This window comes from Bombina bombina, chromosome 4, assembly GCF_027579735.1.
Source record: "Bombina bombina isolate aBomBom1 chromosome 4, aBomBom1.pri, whole genome shotgun sequence".
Classification (NCBI taxonomy): Eukaryota; Metazoa; Chordata; class Amphibia; order Anura; family Bombinatoridae; genus Bombina; species Bombina bombina.
The window spans coordinates 757,669,197-757,687,145 of record NC_069502.1 but is presented as its reverse complement, the minus strand read 5'-3'; the positions used below and the strand labels follow the sequence as shown (position 1 = coordinate 757,687,145).

General features: G+C 37.6%; 1 protein-coding gene across 1 annotated transcript in view; it reads right to left on the bottom strand.

Annotated features, from left to right (window-relative positions):
• LOC128656883 (ribosomal protein S6 kinase alpha-2) overlaps nucleotides 1-17,949 on the bottom strand; it is a 631,966-nt gene that overhangs the window by 14,336 nt on the left and 599,681 nt on the right. The window contains exons 16-20 of the mRNA XM_053711048.1: nucleotides 14,030-14,188; nucleotides 9,941-10,102; nucleotides 9,137-9,213; nucleotides 7,926-8,043; nucleotides 4,250-4,387 (exon numbers count right to left, since the gene is read on the bottom strand). Of these exons, the coding sequence (XP_053567023.1) occupies nucleotides 4,250-4,387; nucleotides 7,926-8,043; nucleotides 9,137-9,213; nucleotides 9,941-10,102; nucleotides 14,030-14,188 (654 nt within the window). The remainder of the gene's footprint in view (nucleotides 1-4,249; nucleotides 4,388-7,925; nucleotides 8,044-9,136; nucleotides 9,214-9,940; nucleotides 10,103-14,029; nucleotides 14,189-17,949) is intronic.

Here is a 17,949-nt window from a genome sequence, read left to right as displayed (position 1 = left end):
TGAATGAGTAGTTCAGTCAAATCTATATGGACATCAATTCCTTACACATTAGGTACTTTACCAATTAAGGTTAGGGGGCCTATTTATTAATGTGCGAGCGGACATGATCCGATATTGCGCATCATGTCCACTGCACATTAATAAATGCCGACAGCATATGCTCTCAGCATTTATCATTGCACCAGCAGTTCTGGTGAACTGCTGGTCCAATGCCGCCCCAGGGGGTGTAAATGAACCCGATCGTATTCGATCGGGTTGATTTCTGTCCCTGCGCCTCAGAGCAGGCGGACAGGTTATGGAGCAGCGGTCTTTAGATAAATATGCCCCTAGGGCTGAATATGCGCTCGTATTCCAAGCGGTGCTTGAAAGTAATCCAAAATACCACTGTAAAAGTTGCACTTTTTAAGACTTAAACTAAACCATTATTCTTAATAGCATAGCACAGAATTACATGGACAACTCCAATACTTGTGGATTCTCTGATTAGTGCACCATCGGCTTAGCGCTTGAGTGATATCCAACATGAATTTTACTTTCTACTATGTGATGAATTTATTATCACTTGCATACTATCCAATATGCAGATGTTAGGGCACCCTAAGCTTTCACTAGAGAGATAAATAAGACTGAGGGGCATATTTATCAAAGTGCGAGCGTACATGATACAATGTAGCGTATCATGTCTGTTGCATACCCACATACGCTGTCGGCATTTATCATTGCACAAGCAGTTCACCAGAACTGCTTGTGCAATACCGCCCCCTGCAGATTCACAGCCCTTTCGGCCGCTAGCAGGGGGTGTCAATCAACCCAATTGTATTCGATCGGGTTGATTTCTGTCTGTCGCCTCAGAGCAGGTGGCAAGTTATGGAGCAGCGGTCTTGATAATTCGGCCCCTGAATATGAGAGCAAAAATAGAAGCACTGTTGATTGCACTCAAGCAATGTCAACACACAATAGCGCTAATATTTTTGTATTCCACTTGTATTGTAGGCCATAATTAATCATTATAAGGATCAATGTTTTAAAAATGCTGAGATACAATTATGTATTCCTCCTTTGCTATTATTATTATCAGGTATTTGTAGAGCGCCAACAGGTTCCGCAGGGCTATGAACATGGGTGGTATATAAAAAACGATTACAGGGATCAAATTGGTGAAGGGTCCTGCTGAGAGTTGCACTGTTGTAGTCGGCTCTTATGAAGGTGGACTACAAACAGCTGGGCTCATAGGCTTACATGATATGGGGTTTAAGGGGATAGCAGTGGAAGGTTAGTGTAGGTTGTAAGCGTCCCTGAATAGTAGAGTCTTCAGGGAGCACTTGAAGCTTTTAAAATTAGGGGAGATTCTTGTGGAGCGAGGCAGAGAGTTCCATAAGATGGGAGCCAGTCTTGAGGAATCTTGTAGATGGGAATGTGAGGAGCTAACAAGAGAGGAGGAGAGTAGGAGATCATGAGCGGAGCGAAGGGGGCGGGAGGGAGAGTATCTGGAGACAAGGTCTGAGATTTAGGGGGAGCAATGCAATTGAGGGCTTTGTGTGTCAGAGTGAGAATTTTGTGTTTAATCCTGGAGGCAAGAGGAAGCCAGTGAAGGGATTGGCAGAGAGGTGCGGCAGATGAAGAGCAACGTGCAAGGAAGATGAGCCTGGCAGAGGCATTCATTATGGATTGTAAAGGAGCTAGGTGGCAGCTAGGGAGACCAGAGAGGATAGAGTTGCAGTAGTCGAGGCGGGAAAGGATGAGAGAGTGGATTAAAATCTTTGTTGTGTCTTGTGTAAGGAAATATCTAATGTTAGCAATGTTTTTAAGGTAGAAGCGGCAGGCTTTAGCCAAGGACTGAATGTGTGGAGTGAAAGAAAGATCTGAGTCAAGTGTGACCCCAAGACATTGGGCATGTGAGGTTGGGGTAATGATGGAGTTGTCAACAGTTATAGAGACATGGGTAGAGATTTTTGAAGAAGGGGGGAAATAAGGAGCTCAGTTTTAGAGAGACTTAGCTTGAGGTAGTGAGAGGACATCCAAGATGAGATATGAGAGAGACAGTTAGTGACACGGGCTAGCAAGGAAGGAGATAATTCTGGTGCAGAGAGGTAGATTTGTGTATCGTCGGCATACAAATGATAATGAAACCCGTGGGACTTTATTAAGGAACCTAATGAGGACATGTAGATTGAGAAGGGGACCAAGGACAGAGCCTTGCGGTACCCCAACAGAAAGAGGTAACGGGGCAGAGGATACCCCAGAGAAGGCTACAATACTAAAGGTATGGTTAGACAGATAGGAAGAGAACCAAGAGAGAGCTGTGTCACAGATGCCGAAGGATTGGAGGGTATAGAGCAAAAGAGGGTGGTCGACAGTATCAAAGGCTGCAGACAGATCAAGGAGGATAAGTAGAGAGAAGTGGCCTTTTGATTTTGCTGTAAGTATGTTGTTGGTAACCTTAACAATTGCTGTCTCTGTTGAGTGAAGGGGGTGAAATCCAGATTGCAGTGGGTCAAGGAAGGAGTTTATTGTAAGGAAATGGGATAGACATGCATATACTAGCTTTCAAGAAGCTTTGAGGCAAGAGGTAGTAGGGAAATAGGGTGGTAGTTGGATGGGGAGGTTGGATCGAGAGAAGGTTTTTTTGAGGATAGGTGTGACTAATGCATGTTTAAGAGATGTGGGAATTATACCAGTGCTGAGGGAGAGGTTGAAGATGTGTGTGAGTATAGGGGTAAGGGTAGAAGAGAGGGAGGGGAGAAGTTGTGAGGGGATGGGGTCAAGGGGACAGGTAGTGAGGTGAGAGGATAGTATAAGGGCAGAAACTTAATCCTCTGTAACAGGGGCAAAAGAGCTAAATGTATGGCTATGTGGATGATTGTGATCTTTTGAGGGGGTGGGAGACCAGTAGTATGTTGAGAGCTGATTTCAGTTCTGATGGAGTCGATTTTGTTGTTGAAGTAGCTGGCAAAATCTTGGGCTGAGAGAGAAGTTGTGGTGGGAGGTGGGGGTGGGTGGAGAAGAGTATTGAATGTGGAGAACAGACGTTTTGGGTTTAAAGAAAGCGTAGAGATAGGAGTAGTGTTGCTTATATAGATTAAGGGCAAAATAGTAAGAGTCTAAGATGAACTTATAGTCAAGAAAGTCAGCAGAACTCAGAGATTTCCTCCAGTGTCGCTCAGCAGTATGGGAACATATGCGTAGGTACCGTGTGAGAGGAGTATGCCAGGGCTGAGGATGAGTGTATGTTTTCCGAGCTATGGTAGGTGGGGCCAGGTTATCAAGGACTGATGTAAGGGTGGAGTTATAGTGGGAGATGGATTCATCAGGACAGGAAAAGGAGGGGATGGAAGAGAGAAGAGGTTCGAGAGAGCTAGCGAGCTGTTGCTGATCTAATGACTTGATTCTTCTGTGAAGTTTAGTGTGGGGGTAGAAGGAGGTGATGGTACAAGCGAGGAGGTGGTTGTCAGAAAGAGGAAAAGGTGAGTTTGTGAAGTTTGAGATAGTGCATCGATAACTGAAAATCAGATCAAGGGAGTGACCATCTTTGTGAGTGGGAGAGTCAGTCCATTGTGACAGGCCGAAAGAGGAAGTGAGTTGCAGAACTTTTTGCAGAGGAGGCAGTGGGATTATCAACATGGGTATCTGAGGAAAGAAAGTAAGGTAGCCAGGCAACAAAGTGATCTAGAAATAGAGTTGCAGAGCCAGGGGGGCGGTATATGACCGCAACGCGTATAGAGAGGGGAGAGAATAAGCTAATCCTGTGTGTTTCGAATGAAGAAAATGTGAGGGAAGAGAAGGTCTATTGTCAGACCTAGGAGTGTGGCTGAAGTGGAGACCCCCATGTGACAGTGCAGCAGAGGAAGCAGTGTCTGAAGGAGAGAGCCAGGTTTCTGTGAGAGCCAGAAAATTGAGAGAGTGGGAGATAAAGAGGTCATGGATAGAAGTGAGCTTGTTGCAAACAGAGCGAGAGTTCCAAAGTGCGCAAGTGAAGGGGGTGGTGGCTTTAGATGAAAGAGGAATGAGATTAGGGTTACCAGAGTTTTGTTTTTTTAAGTCTATTGAAGGGTACACATGGGTGCGCAGGGCAAGGAAAATGTGGGGGACCAGGATTAGGGGATAAGTCGCCAGCAGCTAGTATGAGCAAGAGGGAGAGTGACATGAGATGAGATGCAGATTTGCAGTAGTGAGACTGTTTTTGCTATTTATTTACCATTGTTAGGTGCACTAGTAATACCAACTCTATAATTCATTAAAATGAAAATACCTTAACCAGGTGGAAATCATGTCTGCTGAGCTGATTTTGCGACAGATATTCTCTGTTTACAATCCAAGGGTGATGCAGTACTTGAGCAGCAGTCAGACGCTGACGTGGGTCTACATGAAGCATTGTAGAAACAATGTCCTAAAACACAATAACATATTTAGAGCATTCAGTCAAGAAAACTTTTAATCAAAGGGGTAACTAGAAACCACAGGGCCCAGGTGCAAGAAATTAGGAAGGGCCCCCCACCCCCCAAAAAAAGTGAATTTGATACATATCTTTTTTTTATTTATTTTTTTACATTTAACACAGAAAAAAAATGTGAATCAGATTACATGTCTGCAAAAAGGCCTGTGCCCACAGTCTGTGAGATGGTCTGACCCCCTATTACTGTATATAGTGACACTGTTTAACCCACCAGTACTGTATATAGTGAGTTAGTTACACAGACTGTAATCTGCCGGTGAGATGGCTGGCCTGACCCTACGCGCCCCAGTACTTTATAAAGTGACCACAGTAGTCAGTGACATGGTCCAGCCCCCCCGTACTGTACATAGTGGTACTGTATAGTGACACTGTTTACCCCCCCCCCCCCCCCATGCTGTAGTAACAAGGTCTGTAATTTGCTGGTTCTACAAACATACACACACACAAATACATGCATAAATACACACACAGTCATACACACACACACACACACATAAACACCAATGGGTAAAACAGAAACACTAACCCCTGTAGTCAGAGACACTAGTGAAGCATCATGTCACACTCACATGATATCAATGCAGGCAGTGGCAGGTCAACGTTTTTTATTGTAAAAAAAATATTCTTTTTTTTTTTGAAGAAGAAGCTGAGCACCCACCCTTGGGGGCCCAGTTGCAATTGCGGACTCTGCACCGCCTGTATTTTCGCCCCTGCTTTTAATATTTTAAAGTCTTTTTTTTTTTTAAATATATATAAAATATAAAAGAGGGTGTGTTAAAATGTAACAGAGAAACTGTTTTGGAAAATAACTATTCAGGTACGGAGATTTTTTTTTAAATTTTGTTTTACTTTGCAAACCAACAAAACACTGGGAATTCTGGATTCAGCCAGTAAGCAATCAGTCGTAAAGTGCCAATTGTATACACATAAACATATGCTCTTCTGCTTAGCTTCACAGTCATAGTAAAATGCTTAAAAATAACCTTTTTTTATTAAAAAAATATATTTTTAGCACATAAAAACCCACAATTTTTCTTACTTGATTTAAATAAAGTGTATAATTTTAAACGACTTTCCAATGCACTTATCTGCAGTACTACGTATATAGCGCAGTTTTCCAAAAATGTTATACATTAGAAAGAGTGCTAGATGGCAGCACTATTTCCTGTCACATCGTTTTTCAGACATGTGCACGCTACCTATCTAGATATCTCTCTTCAACAAAGAATAACAAGAGAATGAGGCAAATTTCATACTAGGAGGCCCATTTATCAAGCTCTGAATGGAGCTTGAGGGCCTGTGTTTCTGGCGAGTCTAAAGACCGCTGCTCCATAACCCTGTCTGCCTGCTCTGAGCAGGCGGACAGAGATCGCCACAATTCAACCCGATCGAGTAAGATCTGGTTGATTGACACCTCCCTGCTGGCGGCCGATTGACCGCTAGTCTGCAGGGGGCGGCATTGCACCAGCAGCTCACAAGAGCTGCTGCTGCAATGCTGAATACGGAGTGCGTATTGCTCTCCGCATTCAGCGATGTCTGTCGGACCTGATCCGCACTGTCGGATCAGGTCCAACAGACATTTGATAAATAGGTCTCTAGATGTAAATTTGAAACATTTTTTAAAATTCTATTCTCTATCTGAATAAGGAAAGAAAAAAAATGAGTTTCATCTCCCTTTAAATAGTACTCTTTCATATGTGTAATAGAAATGATATGATTCTACTTTGAAGTTAAAGGGCCATGATACCCACATTTTTTCTTTCATGATTTAGAAAGAGAATGCATTTTTAAACATCTTTCTAATTTACTTCTATTATCTAATTTGTTTTAATCTCTTGATATTCTTTGCGGAAAAGCATATCTAGATATGCTCGCTGCACATAGAAGCCTCATGTGATTGGCTCACCTATGTGCATTGCTTTTTCTTCAAATAAGGATATCTAAAAAATGAAGCAAAATAAATAATAGAAGTAAATTGTAATGTTGTTTAAATTTGTATGTTCTATCTGAATCATGAAAGAAAGATTTTGGGTTTAGTGGCCCTTTAACTTCTCTTTTTTCATCTAAATATAGGACATTTCAGAATATATTTCAGTTTTTGTTTTTTGAAAACTTGTGTTCCTTTGCTGAATTAACCAGTGTTTTTTGTCATATTTGGAGAGGTGTGTCCCTTTCAATCAGCAAAGCAGAATTAGTTTCAAATCTTTTACTCAGCATTTTTTCAGACAAAAATATTTTTAACGTCTAAATGCTACTTTTTCATATGCATTATAGACATTTTTTGAGTACAATATCCCTTTAAAGGGACATTAAACACTGAATACAGTTATAAACATAGTATTAAGGTTATTCCTTGCCTCCCTCAAGTCATGAGTGCCGCCATGTTGAAATCTAGGTTTTACTACATTCCAGTGCTGGTGTGTTTGAACATGTGTAGCAACTCTCCTACAGATACCTGCAGTATAACCTAGATTAGTATTTACTGCCCCTTTTAAGGTTAAATTTAAATAGTAATTAACGTTCTATGAAGTTATAGACATAGGTAGTGAGTTTGAAGTTTGTTATAACTCTATGGTACACAGTGTAACTAAAGCAAAGGAATGCATCAAATTAATTAACTTTAATGGTTTTCTAATAATAGTAGTAAACTTGTTTAAATGGAGATAATACTCATATGCTAAATCACTTGAAAATGATGCAGTATAACTGTTAAAAGCTGAGGAAAATATCGTCCTTTTTTTACACAGAGATGTTCAGGTGAAATTTTCTTATCAGATTCTTACAGCTGTGCTGCATCACTTTCAAGTGCTTCAACATTAGGGTATCATGTCCCTTTAACTCCTTATCCCCTTAAAGGAACATTAAACCCAATTTTTTTTCTTTCATGATTCAGATAGAGAATACAATTTTAAACAGCATTCCAATTTACTTCTATTATCTAATTTGCTTCATTCTTTAGATATCCTTTGTTTAAGAAATAGCAATGCACATGGGTGAGCCAATCACACGAGGCATCTGTGTGCATCCACCAATCATCAGGTTCTGTGCCTATCTAGATATGCTTTTCAGCAAAGATTATCAAGAGAATGAAGCAAATTAGATAATAGAAGTAAATTAGAAAGTTGTTTAAATTTGCATTCTCTATCTAAATTATGAAAGAAAAAAATTGGGTTTAATGTCCCTTTAATGGCATGGACACAGACAGCAGCTACATGACTCACTCCAAGAGACATTCCGAAATAGTGCGGTCTCACCTTAGAATGAAAACAACAGCCGACGTACAGGGTACATCAACCATTGTTAAGGGGTTAACATATACATAGATGTTATAGCAAAACAAGTTATTTGTGTGACAAATCTTTATGAGAAATTCTTTATTGTCTCAAGCAACTGACTTAAATAAATTCATATATTAAAACATACAATTTGTTTTCTGTTGTGCCAAAATAAATATAATCTATAAAGCAGTCACCTTGGCAGCATCAGATATTAAATCCCAGTTTCCTCCAGAAAGTGCATATTTTCCACTACCTATCCTTGCCAAAATCTCTTCTGGAGTGTCCTCTGGTCCATTTGCAAATGGAGTAAAGCTATGAAGCAAAAGGGTAAAATGTAACAAGCTTTTTATTATTATCATGAGAATTATTATAGAAGAGGAAAAAGAATATTAATAATAATAATCTTTATCATCAGCATAAGCATTGTCAATTATTCTATCTGATCTTTCATTTAAATAAGTGATGCCAATTTCCTAACACATGGGGCCCCACAGGGCTATGCGCATACAAAACAGGGGGCGTTAATGTTCATGAATTTGACGCCAAAGGGGGCACACAACAATTGGATAGACCCGGATTTGTCCCGGATAGACCCGGGCGCAAATAGAGTATGAGTTGCGGGCGGAGGAACAGTGCGATGTTTAACTACACTAAAGGTGAATTATTTTTTTAAATGAGGCTTATACATTTTATTTTAATGAATGAAAGTGGTGCCCCTCATTTAATGATTCATTACAAAAATTGTTGATGGAATCACCAAAGTTTACCATCACTTTAAGGAAAATGTACACAGTGCAGCCAGAGCACAGCGCTGTTTGAAGAGAGAAGCCTGATGTGGAGCAGCAGTACAAAATAGTGCAAATTACATGTGCAGACAAACCCAAACCCTGAGGCACACACACTGAAAATCAACACACATAAACTGCCACCAACAGTCTCAAAGAACAGAGCCCACATTTACAGCACTCAGACCTGAACACTGAAACACAGGACTAACTTTAAGTCTACAGATTTGTTTAGTCTCAGATGTAACTCCTTCTGTCTACAGCTTTTATGAAGGTCTTGAGAGTCTCAGGCATGCACCTGCATGGCGCCTCTGTTGTGCTGGCTGCACAATAATACATTGCACAGGTATGAGGGAGTCTTTGTTAAATTGATACAGGAAGCAAGAAAATTAGACTTTGCAAAGCTAATTTGCATATTGTTACCCAGTATTCCCTGCTCAAGTGGAAACACTGAGCCTTTCTGTAAAGAGATGTGCAAGTGTCTTGTACAATTATCAGTTTTGCAAATTCAGTTATGGCTAGAGCTTTATTAGCACAAATTGTTGTTTTATAACTTCTTTTGCAAAATAAAGCATCATCACTTGGTTAAACAATGCTAAATGTATGGAGGCATGACTTACCCTGCCAGCATTGTGTAAAGAAGAATTCCTAAACTCCAAATATCACAAGCAGCATCATATCCTTGACGCTTTAATACCTTAAGTTAGGGAAAACATATTAGAAATGTTGCTGATTATGAGATATAAGGGACCTTACAGATGCTTTAACAATCACTTAATAAAAGCTACATTTTACTGTTAAAAAAAGATAACTGTGAACTTTTGAACTACGTGCCATTTTTAAATTTATATTAGGTTAAAAATTAAAGTGATAGTAAGCTTGAACTAATAAAATGCCATATATGTAATCTTTGCCATTCAAAAAATTATGTGTACTCATATGTGTACTTTTTTCTTGTTTTTAATCCGTCTTTGAAAGGGTTAAATTAGTGCATATAGTAATGCTTCTATTGTAATGTTATGCCAGCCCACTTGGCTGAACTCTTTTTTTTTTTTATGACAATTTCAGTGAACATCCAATAAACATGTGTGTCATATGACTATCTTAAAGTCCAGCCCCTCTAAAGCCCTTAGAAAGCCTATGTAGAGAGAGGATGGGACTGCTCTATACATCACAGCCCAGCCAAAAGAGGAAATGAAGGGGGTTGAGGAACAGACAATACCAATTAGGATTATAAACCTTTTATCATAAAAAATATTTACACTTTAAAAAAATAATTATGTGGTTACCATCACTTTAAGAAGGTTCATAATAAACTTTAAACAGATTTTTTTTTTAATTAATAATTGTTAATAGTAAATTACCACTTTACAGTTTGTTTGCTATAAAATAAAAGGGGAACAAAAACAATCAAAAATGAATACCTCAGGAGCCACAAAGTTTGCAGTATAGCAAGGAGTCATGAGCAAGCCATTTTCAGCTCTTAATTGTTTGGCAAATCCAAAATCACATATTCTTATTGAGTCTGGATTTCCAGATTCATCCATGTACAATATGTTACTTGGCTTTAAATCTCGATGAACAACCTTAAAAAATATTTAGAAGACAAAAAGGGAAAATGAAAGTATCTTGATGCATTTTCATAAAATAAACATCTGTTTTTGCAAAGAATTTAAAATGTTTTAAATTAAACATAATTTAAAGGGGTATTACTGCAAAACTGGTTTCCTGTTAATGTTGCTCCAATAACTAATTATACCAGCTGAGGAATTTTAGATCTATGAAACGTTGCTCATTTAGGGGTTTTTTTAAATTTGAAATAGCTGTTTTTTGCTTATTGAAACTACAGCTACTGTTCTTGGGACAAGCCCATTCAAATAGGCTTCATTCTCTCTCTCTCTCTCTCTCTCTCTCTCTCTCTCTCTCTCTCTTTCTCGCCTTATCAGTATTATGAGGCTCCTCATGGGTTGTTTTAAAGGCAATCGTCACCTAGGGAACTATCTCATTAAAGGATTATTAAATTTAACATTTTAACAACTCATAAAAAGATTTAAAAATATTAATTATTAGGATATGCATTATTTATTTTGCTTCCTTTTGCTGTTACATTTGAAATGTTTGCTTGTTCTAATTTCTCCCAGGGAGCATTGGGCTAATATTTTTCTGCGAGCCATTTAATTCCTCCTCCTCCTCCCTCACATTATCTGTACTCATTTACTCTTTTAAGAGGGATTATCAGTTATGCAACAACAACCAAGATAGGAAAATCATTCTTTGCAATAGCAGTGAGCATATTATGACGTTTAGATGTGAATATAATTGTTTATATATAAATACATATTTATATTTAGCTATTAGATGGAGATTAGAAAGGAATATATGTCTGTTTGCTCAAATATCTATTATATATGTTATTACTAAGTAATTAAGATGAATCAAAGCTAAAACACCTTAAAGGGATATTCCAGTCAAAATTTAAAGGGACATTAAACCCCAAAATTTTCTTTCAGGATTCAGATGGAGAATACAATTTTTTTAAGTTTCCAATTTACTTCTGTTATCAAATTTATTTCATTCTCATGTTATTCTTTGTTGAAGAGATACCTAGGTAGGTAGCGTGCACATGCCTGAAGCACTACATGACAAGAAGTAGTGCTGCCATCTAGTGCTCTTGCTAATGTATAACATTGTTGCAAAGCTGCTGCCATATACTGATGCAGACACGTGCACTTTCTTGAGCTTACATTTCTGCTTTTCAACAAAGGCTAGCATGAAAATGAAGAAAATATGATAATAGAAGTAAATTAGAAAGTTGTTTAAAATGTTATGTTCTATCTAAATCATGAAAGAAAAAAATTGGGTTTATGTCGCTTTAAATGCACATAGATGAATTACATCTTTAGATAGAAACATATTTGCAATATACATTTGTTAGCAAAAATGCTTCTAGTAAAAGTTATCATTGTTTTAGAGTTTACATTTTTCTATGCACGTGCATGTGAAGCATAACTAGATATTCTCAGTGCACCAGCATTTTAAATATTGCAGCTACTCAGAGCACCAGAGGGGCTTGTATCATGTCAGCAACTAACAAATTGAGTCATTACCAGATGGTACAAGCACCTTAGGCTCTCTGAGCAAGTTTAAAATGCTGGTGCACGGTGCATACTTAAATACACTTTTGAAACAGCTATAGCTTTTATTAGAAGCATTTTTACTAATACATGTATATTACAAAATTGCTTATATTCAAAACTGAAATTCATCCATGTAGATTTCAATTTTGGATGGAATGTCCCTTTAAGGAAATAGAAGAGGGCTGGCCACCCCAGTCTCTTTCGTTAATAGCAAATGTGCAAATAGAATTCATGCGGCCGATTTATCAAGCTCTGTATGGAGCTTGATGCCCCTGTTTCCGCACAAGTCTTAAGGCCGGAAACAGAAGTTACCTGGTCCGTCTGCACTGAGGCCGCAGACAGAAATCAACCTGATCGAATACGGTGCCAGTGATTGGCCGTGAATCTGCAGGGGGCGGCATTGCACCAGCAGTTCACAAGAACTGCTGGTGCAACGATAAATGCTGACAGTGTAAGCTGTCGGCATTTATCGATGTGCAGCAGAAATGATACGCTACATTGTATCGTGTCCGCTCACATTTACATAAATAGGCCCCTATATCTGTGTATTAGTTTGTGATTGGTTAGCAGGAACAATGTCCCTTTAAAAATAAACTTAAATCTACAATCTATAGTGCAAAGTTAGTTCTAATTTTAGGTTCTGGTTACATAAAATGAAAAAAAGACCCTAAATCAAAAATGTTCAAATTAAATTTTCAGTGCCAAATCCATTTAATTCACTGTTAATCTAGTCATTGTTTCTTTCATCATCTCGTATTTTTAATACTTTTATTTTTTACCACAAAAGGGAGAGTAAAGTCAATATTATATGTTCATGATTCAGATACAGCATGCAATTTTCAAACAACTTTTCAATGTACTTTTATTATCTAATCTGCTGCATTCTCTTGGTACCTTTTTGTTGAAAAGCGTTCCAAAGTATGCTCCAGAGTAGCAATATACTACTAGGAGCTGGCTGCTGATTGGTCGCTTACATATATGCCTCGTGTCTGTGGCTCACTGTTTTGTTCAGCTAGCTCCCAGTAGTGCATTTCCTACTTACTAGATTTGTTTAGTCTGTTATGTTTTTGTATCTTATCACAAATCCTTGTCATTGTATTTCTGTACCCAGCACCATGGAATTTTGCGGCGCTGTACAAATACATGATAATAATAATAACTAGAAAATAGAAGTAAATTAGAAAATTTTATATTCTATCTGAATCATGAAAGAAACATTTTAGGTTTCGTGTAGGGATAAGCAAATGTGCAATTCTTTGGTAGAGCGAATAGTCTTGTGGATATTCGTTTTGGATAATTGAATGTTTGTAAGAATGAAAATCCATTAAAATTTGGTAATCAAATGTTAAAGGGACAGTCTACACCATAGTCATCTTAAAGTCTTACTTTAGATTAAGCTGCAAATAGTGTCCTGCTCCTTCTCTATATCATGCAGCAGGAATAGTTAAAAAAAGTTATTTTAAAATTAATATTGTTTCTGATCACTTTGAAATGACTGCCAAGCTCTGCCCACTGATGACATCACAATCTGGGCTGCACATGGCATCCTATCACACAAGGTTCACTAGTTGGATTTAACAGACTGTCAATGCTATTCAGCAGAATGCCTAGAAGTAGCCCAGATTGTGATGTCACCACTGGATGGAGCTTGGCAGCCATTTCAAAGTGCCAGAAACATTATTCTTTTTAAAATAACTTTTTTTTACTGTTCCTGCTGCAAGATATAGAAAGGGGTGCAGGAGAATATTTGCAGCTTAATCTAAGGTAAGACTTTAAGATGATTAAGGTGTAGACTTTCCCTTTAATTCCGGTTTTCGAATGTGACTTTAGTTTTCAAATGTTCATTATTAGATCAAATATCCACATTTGATTTAACAAATACTATTCAGAAGTTCAATAGCTCACATGGTAGGGAATTTAGTAAACTGATACATAATAGATAGAAATATATCAATTTGAATGTTTCTATCTTGAGAAATTGTATAATTCAAATATAATATTTAAATAGAGCATTAGAAACACGGTTACAAATATATAGATTAGAATTTTTCGAATTTGAATATTGCATAATTCAAATCAAATTATTAGAAAAATTTGAATATTACATTTAAAAAAAGCATTAGACATAATATTTACATTAAATTAATGTTAGAGTGTTGAACAAACATACGAAGTTGAAAAGAAACGAATGTTGCAAAACATTCGCCCATCCCTAGTTTCCTGTTCCTTTAATCCTCTCATATTGCTTTGTTTTTTGTTTTTTTCAGCTATTGAGATTATGATGTATTGTGTATTATTAGGTGAACATTTTATGTTTTTTATGATTGCACTATTACTTAAAATACTGTACATAAATAAGAGATTCCAAGCACATACTCCTTGGGCATGTAGGTAGTCCATAGTCTTGGTTATGACACAAAGCACAGAACTAGCTTCTCTTTCTGAGAAACACTTCTGATGAAGAATTCTGTCTAAGAGTTCACCACCTCTCATCAGTTCCATCACCAAGTAGACATATTTTCCATCATCATAGACCTGTACATCAAGAATTAAAAAATGGTTAACAAAAAATGTTTGTGTATGTGCATATATATATATATATATATATATATATATATATATATATATATATATATATATATATATATATATATATATATATTTAACAAATTCTTAATGGTACTATTATATGTAATTTTCTTAAAATACTGCATTTTAAAATCTGCGTGAAACATACTAAGGCACCTATTCAAAAAGCATATTTTCAAGCAGTTTGTTTTTAAAAAAACTTAGAAATGGGAGACTTTTTATTTTCTATGGGTTTTCTTTCAAGGTTTTTTTTTAATTTTATTGTTTTAAGTATTTTTCTAATTTTTAGTGTTTTTCTTTAAAGGAACACTGAACCCAATTTTTTTTCCATTCGTGATTCAGATAGAGCATGCAATTTTAAGCAACTTTCTAATTTACTCCTATTATCAAATTTTCTTCATTCTCTTGGTATCTTTATTTGAAATGCAAGAATGTAAGTTTAGATGCCGGCCCATTTTTGGTGAACAACCTGGGTTGTCCTTGCTGATTGGTTTATACATTCATCCACCAATGAACAAGTGCTTTCCAGGGTTCTGAACCAAACAAATAGCTTAGATGTCTTCTTTTTCAAATAAAGATAGCAAGAGAACGAAGAAAATGTGATAATAGGAGTAAATTAGAAAGTTGCTTAAAATTGCATGCTCTATCTGAATCATGAAAGAAAAAAATTTGGGTTAAGTGTCCCTTTAACTTAACTTAATGGTCCTTTGTAAGCAATGGAAGAAACAGAGCGAGACAGCAGTGCAGAAACAAAGATTTCATCTTTTTTTTTATCTCTAGGGACACAATCATACTCCCCCAATCATAGGTGACAAAGATTTGCAGCAAGAACTAAAGTATGTTTGTATTCTCGCTTCTTATTTAATACCATTCCAAGTCAATATAGCTGCCTGAACGATTTTGCAGCGGCATTTACTTTCCTGCAAAATTTCATGCATCGGCTGAATAGCTGCGTATATCAGCTGTACCACTTGATTTTAAATACCCCCACCTGATTTTAAATACCCCCACCTGATCTTGAGGTGAGTTTTGATGCAAATCAACAGTTTTGCTTTATCTTAAATAGACAGTGGGCACCTACAGTATATAATAGATTCAGTATACACAAGCACATCCACACAGCTTAACTACAAAGCTAACTTTAAAATAATAACAATAATAATATAATAATGATAATAAACAGCCAGATTACAAGTTTTGCGTTATGAGTGAAAAAGCATTGTTATGGGCCATAAAGATACCTTTTCCCTACCGCTGATATTACAAGTCTTGCAGGTATAGCTGTACCGCACACTTTTTTGGCCGTCACACAACGTCAGTACCGCACTTTTAAAAAAGTTATTTTTCAATGGGACTTCCATAGCGCCGGTATTACGAGTTTTGCTGTGAGGCGAAAAAGTGAGCGGTACACTCTATACCGACAAGATTCGTACCGCCATCTAAAGTCAGTAGTTATGAGTTTTACGTTACAAAGCTGTACCATAAAACTCATAACTAAACTGCTACAAAGTACACTAACACCCACAAACTATCTATTCACCCCAAAACCGAGGCCCTCCCGCATCGCAAATAATACAATAAAATGAACCCCTAATCTGCCGCTCCAGACATCGTTGCCACTTAAAAAATGTATTAACCCCTATTCCGCCGCTCCCTGACATCGTCGCCACTATAATAAAATTATTAACCCCTAAACTGCCGCCCTCCCGCATCAAAAACACTATTTAAATATAATTAACCCCTAATCTGCCGTCCGCCTACTCTGCCACTATAATAAAATTATTAACCTCTAAACCTAACCCTAACGTAACCCTAACCCTAACACCCCCTAACTTAAATATAATTAAAATAAATCTAAATAAAACCTACTATTCATAACTAACTAATTCCTATTTAAAACTAAATACATACTTACCTATAAAATAAACCCTAAGCTAGCTACAATATAACTAATAGTTACATTGTATCTATCTTAGGTTTTATTTTTATTTCACAGCTAAGTTTGTATTTATTTTAACTAGGTAGACTAGTTAGTAAATAGTTATTAGCTATTTACTAGCTACCTAGTTAAAATAAATACAAATTTACCTGCAAAATAAAACCTAACCTGCCTTACACTAAAACCTAACATTACAATAAAATTAAATAAATTAAATTAACAAAATACAATTATATAATGTACAAAAAATTATAAACACTAAATTAAACAAAATAAAAAAAGAAATTATCAAAAATAAAAACAAATTACTCCTAATCTAATAGCCCTATCAAAATAAAAAAGCCCCCCAAAATAAAAAAAACTAACCTATACTAAACTGCCAATGGCCCTTAAAAGGGCCTTTTGCGGGGCATTGCCCCAAATAAATCAGCTCTTTTACCTGTAAAAAAAAATACAAACAACCCCCCAACAGTAAAACCCACCACCCACACAACCAAACCCCCCACATGATATCCTATCTAAATAAACCTAAGCTCCCCATTGCCCTGAAAAGGGCATTTGGATGGGCATTGCCCTTAAAAGGGCATTTAGCTCTATTAGATTGCCCAAAACCCTAAGCTAAAAATAAAATCCACCCAATAAACCCTTAAAAAAACGTAACACAAACCCCCTACGATCCACTAACAGTTTTTGAAGACCGGACATCCATCCTTATCCAGGCGGCGAAGTCTTCATCCAAGCGGGCAGAAGTCTTCATCCAGACGGCATCTTCCATCTTCATCCATCCGGCGCGGAGCGGGCCCATCTTCAAGACATCTGGCGCGGAGCATCCTCTTCTTCCGATGGCTGTTGAAGAATGAAGTTTCCCTTTAAATGACATCAATAGGAATTAAGGGGATAAATCCTATTGGCTGTTGCAATCAGCCAATAGGATTGAGCTGGCATTCTATTGACTGATTGGAATAGCCAATAGAATGTGAGCTCAATCCTAATGGCTGATTGGATTTATGGTTACATTATTGGGTTAATATATTTATTTAGTGTTAGTGATGTGGGAGGCCAGAGGTTTAGGGGTTAATAACTTTAGTATAGTGGTGACGGCGACATTGGGGGCGGCAGATTAGGGGTTAATAAGATAGGTAGGTGGCGGCGACATAGGGGTCGGCAGATTAGAGGTTAAGTGTAATGTAGGTGGCGGCGACGTTGGGGGCGGCAGATTAGGGGTTAAAAAAATTATGTAGGTGGCGGCGACGTTGGGGGCAACAGTTTAGGGGTTAATAAGTGTAGGTAGGTGGCGGCGACATTGGGGACAGCAGATTAGGGGTTAATAAATGTATGTAGGTGGCGGCGACATTGGGGGTGGCAGATTAGGGGTTAATAAGTGTAATGTAGGTGTCAGCGATGTCGGGCGGCAGATTAGGGGTGTTTAGATTCAGGGTTTATGTTAGGGTGTTAGGTTTAAACATACATTTTTTTTTCCCCATAGACATCAATGTGGCTGCGTTACGGAGCTTATGCTCCGCGATCGCAGGTGTTAGGCTTTTTTTCAGCTGGCTCTCCCCATTGATGTCTATGGGGAAATCGTGCACAAGCACGTCAAAACACTGCTTGTATTTGGGTGAGGTATGGAGCTCAACGCAACCATATCGCCCGCAAAAGCCATTTTTATGCAAACCTGTAATAGCAGCGCTATGAAAGGTGAGCGGTGAAAATAACTTGCAAGTTATTAGCGAGCCAGCCATAACGCAAAACTCGTTATCTGGCTGAA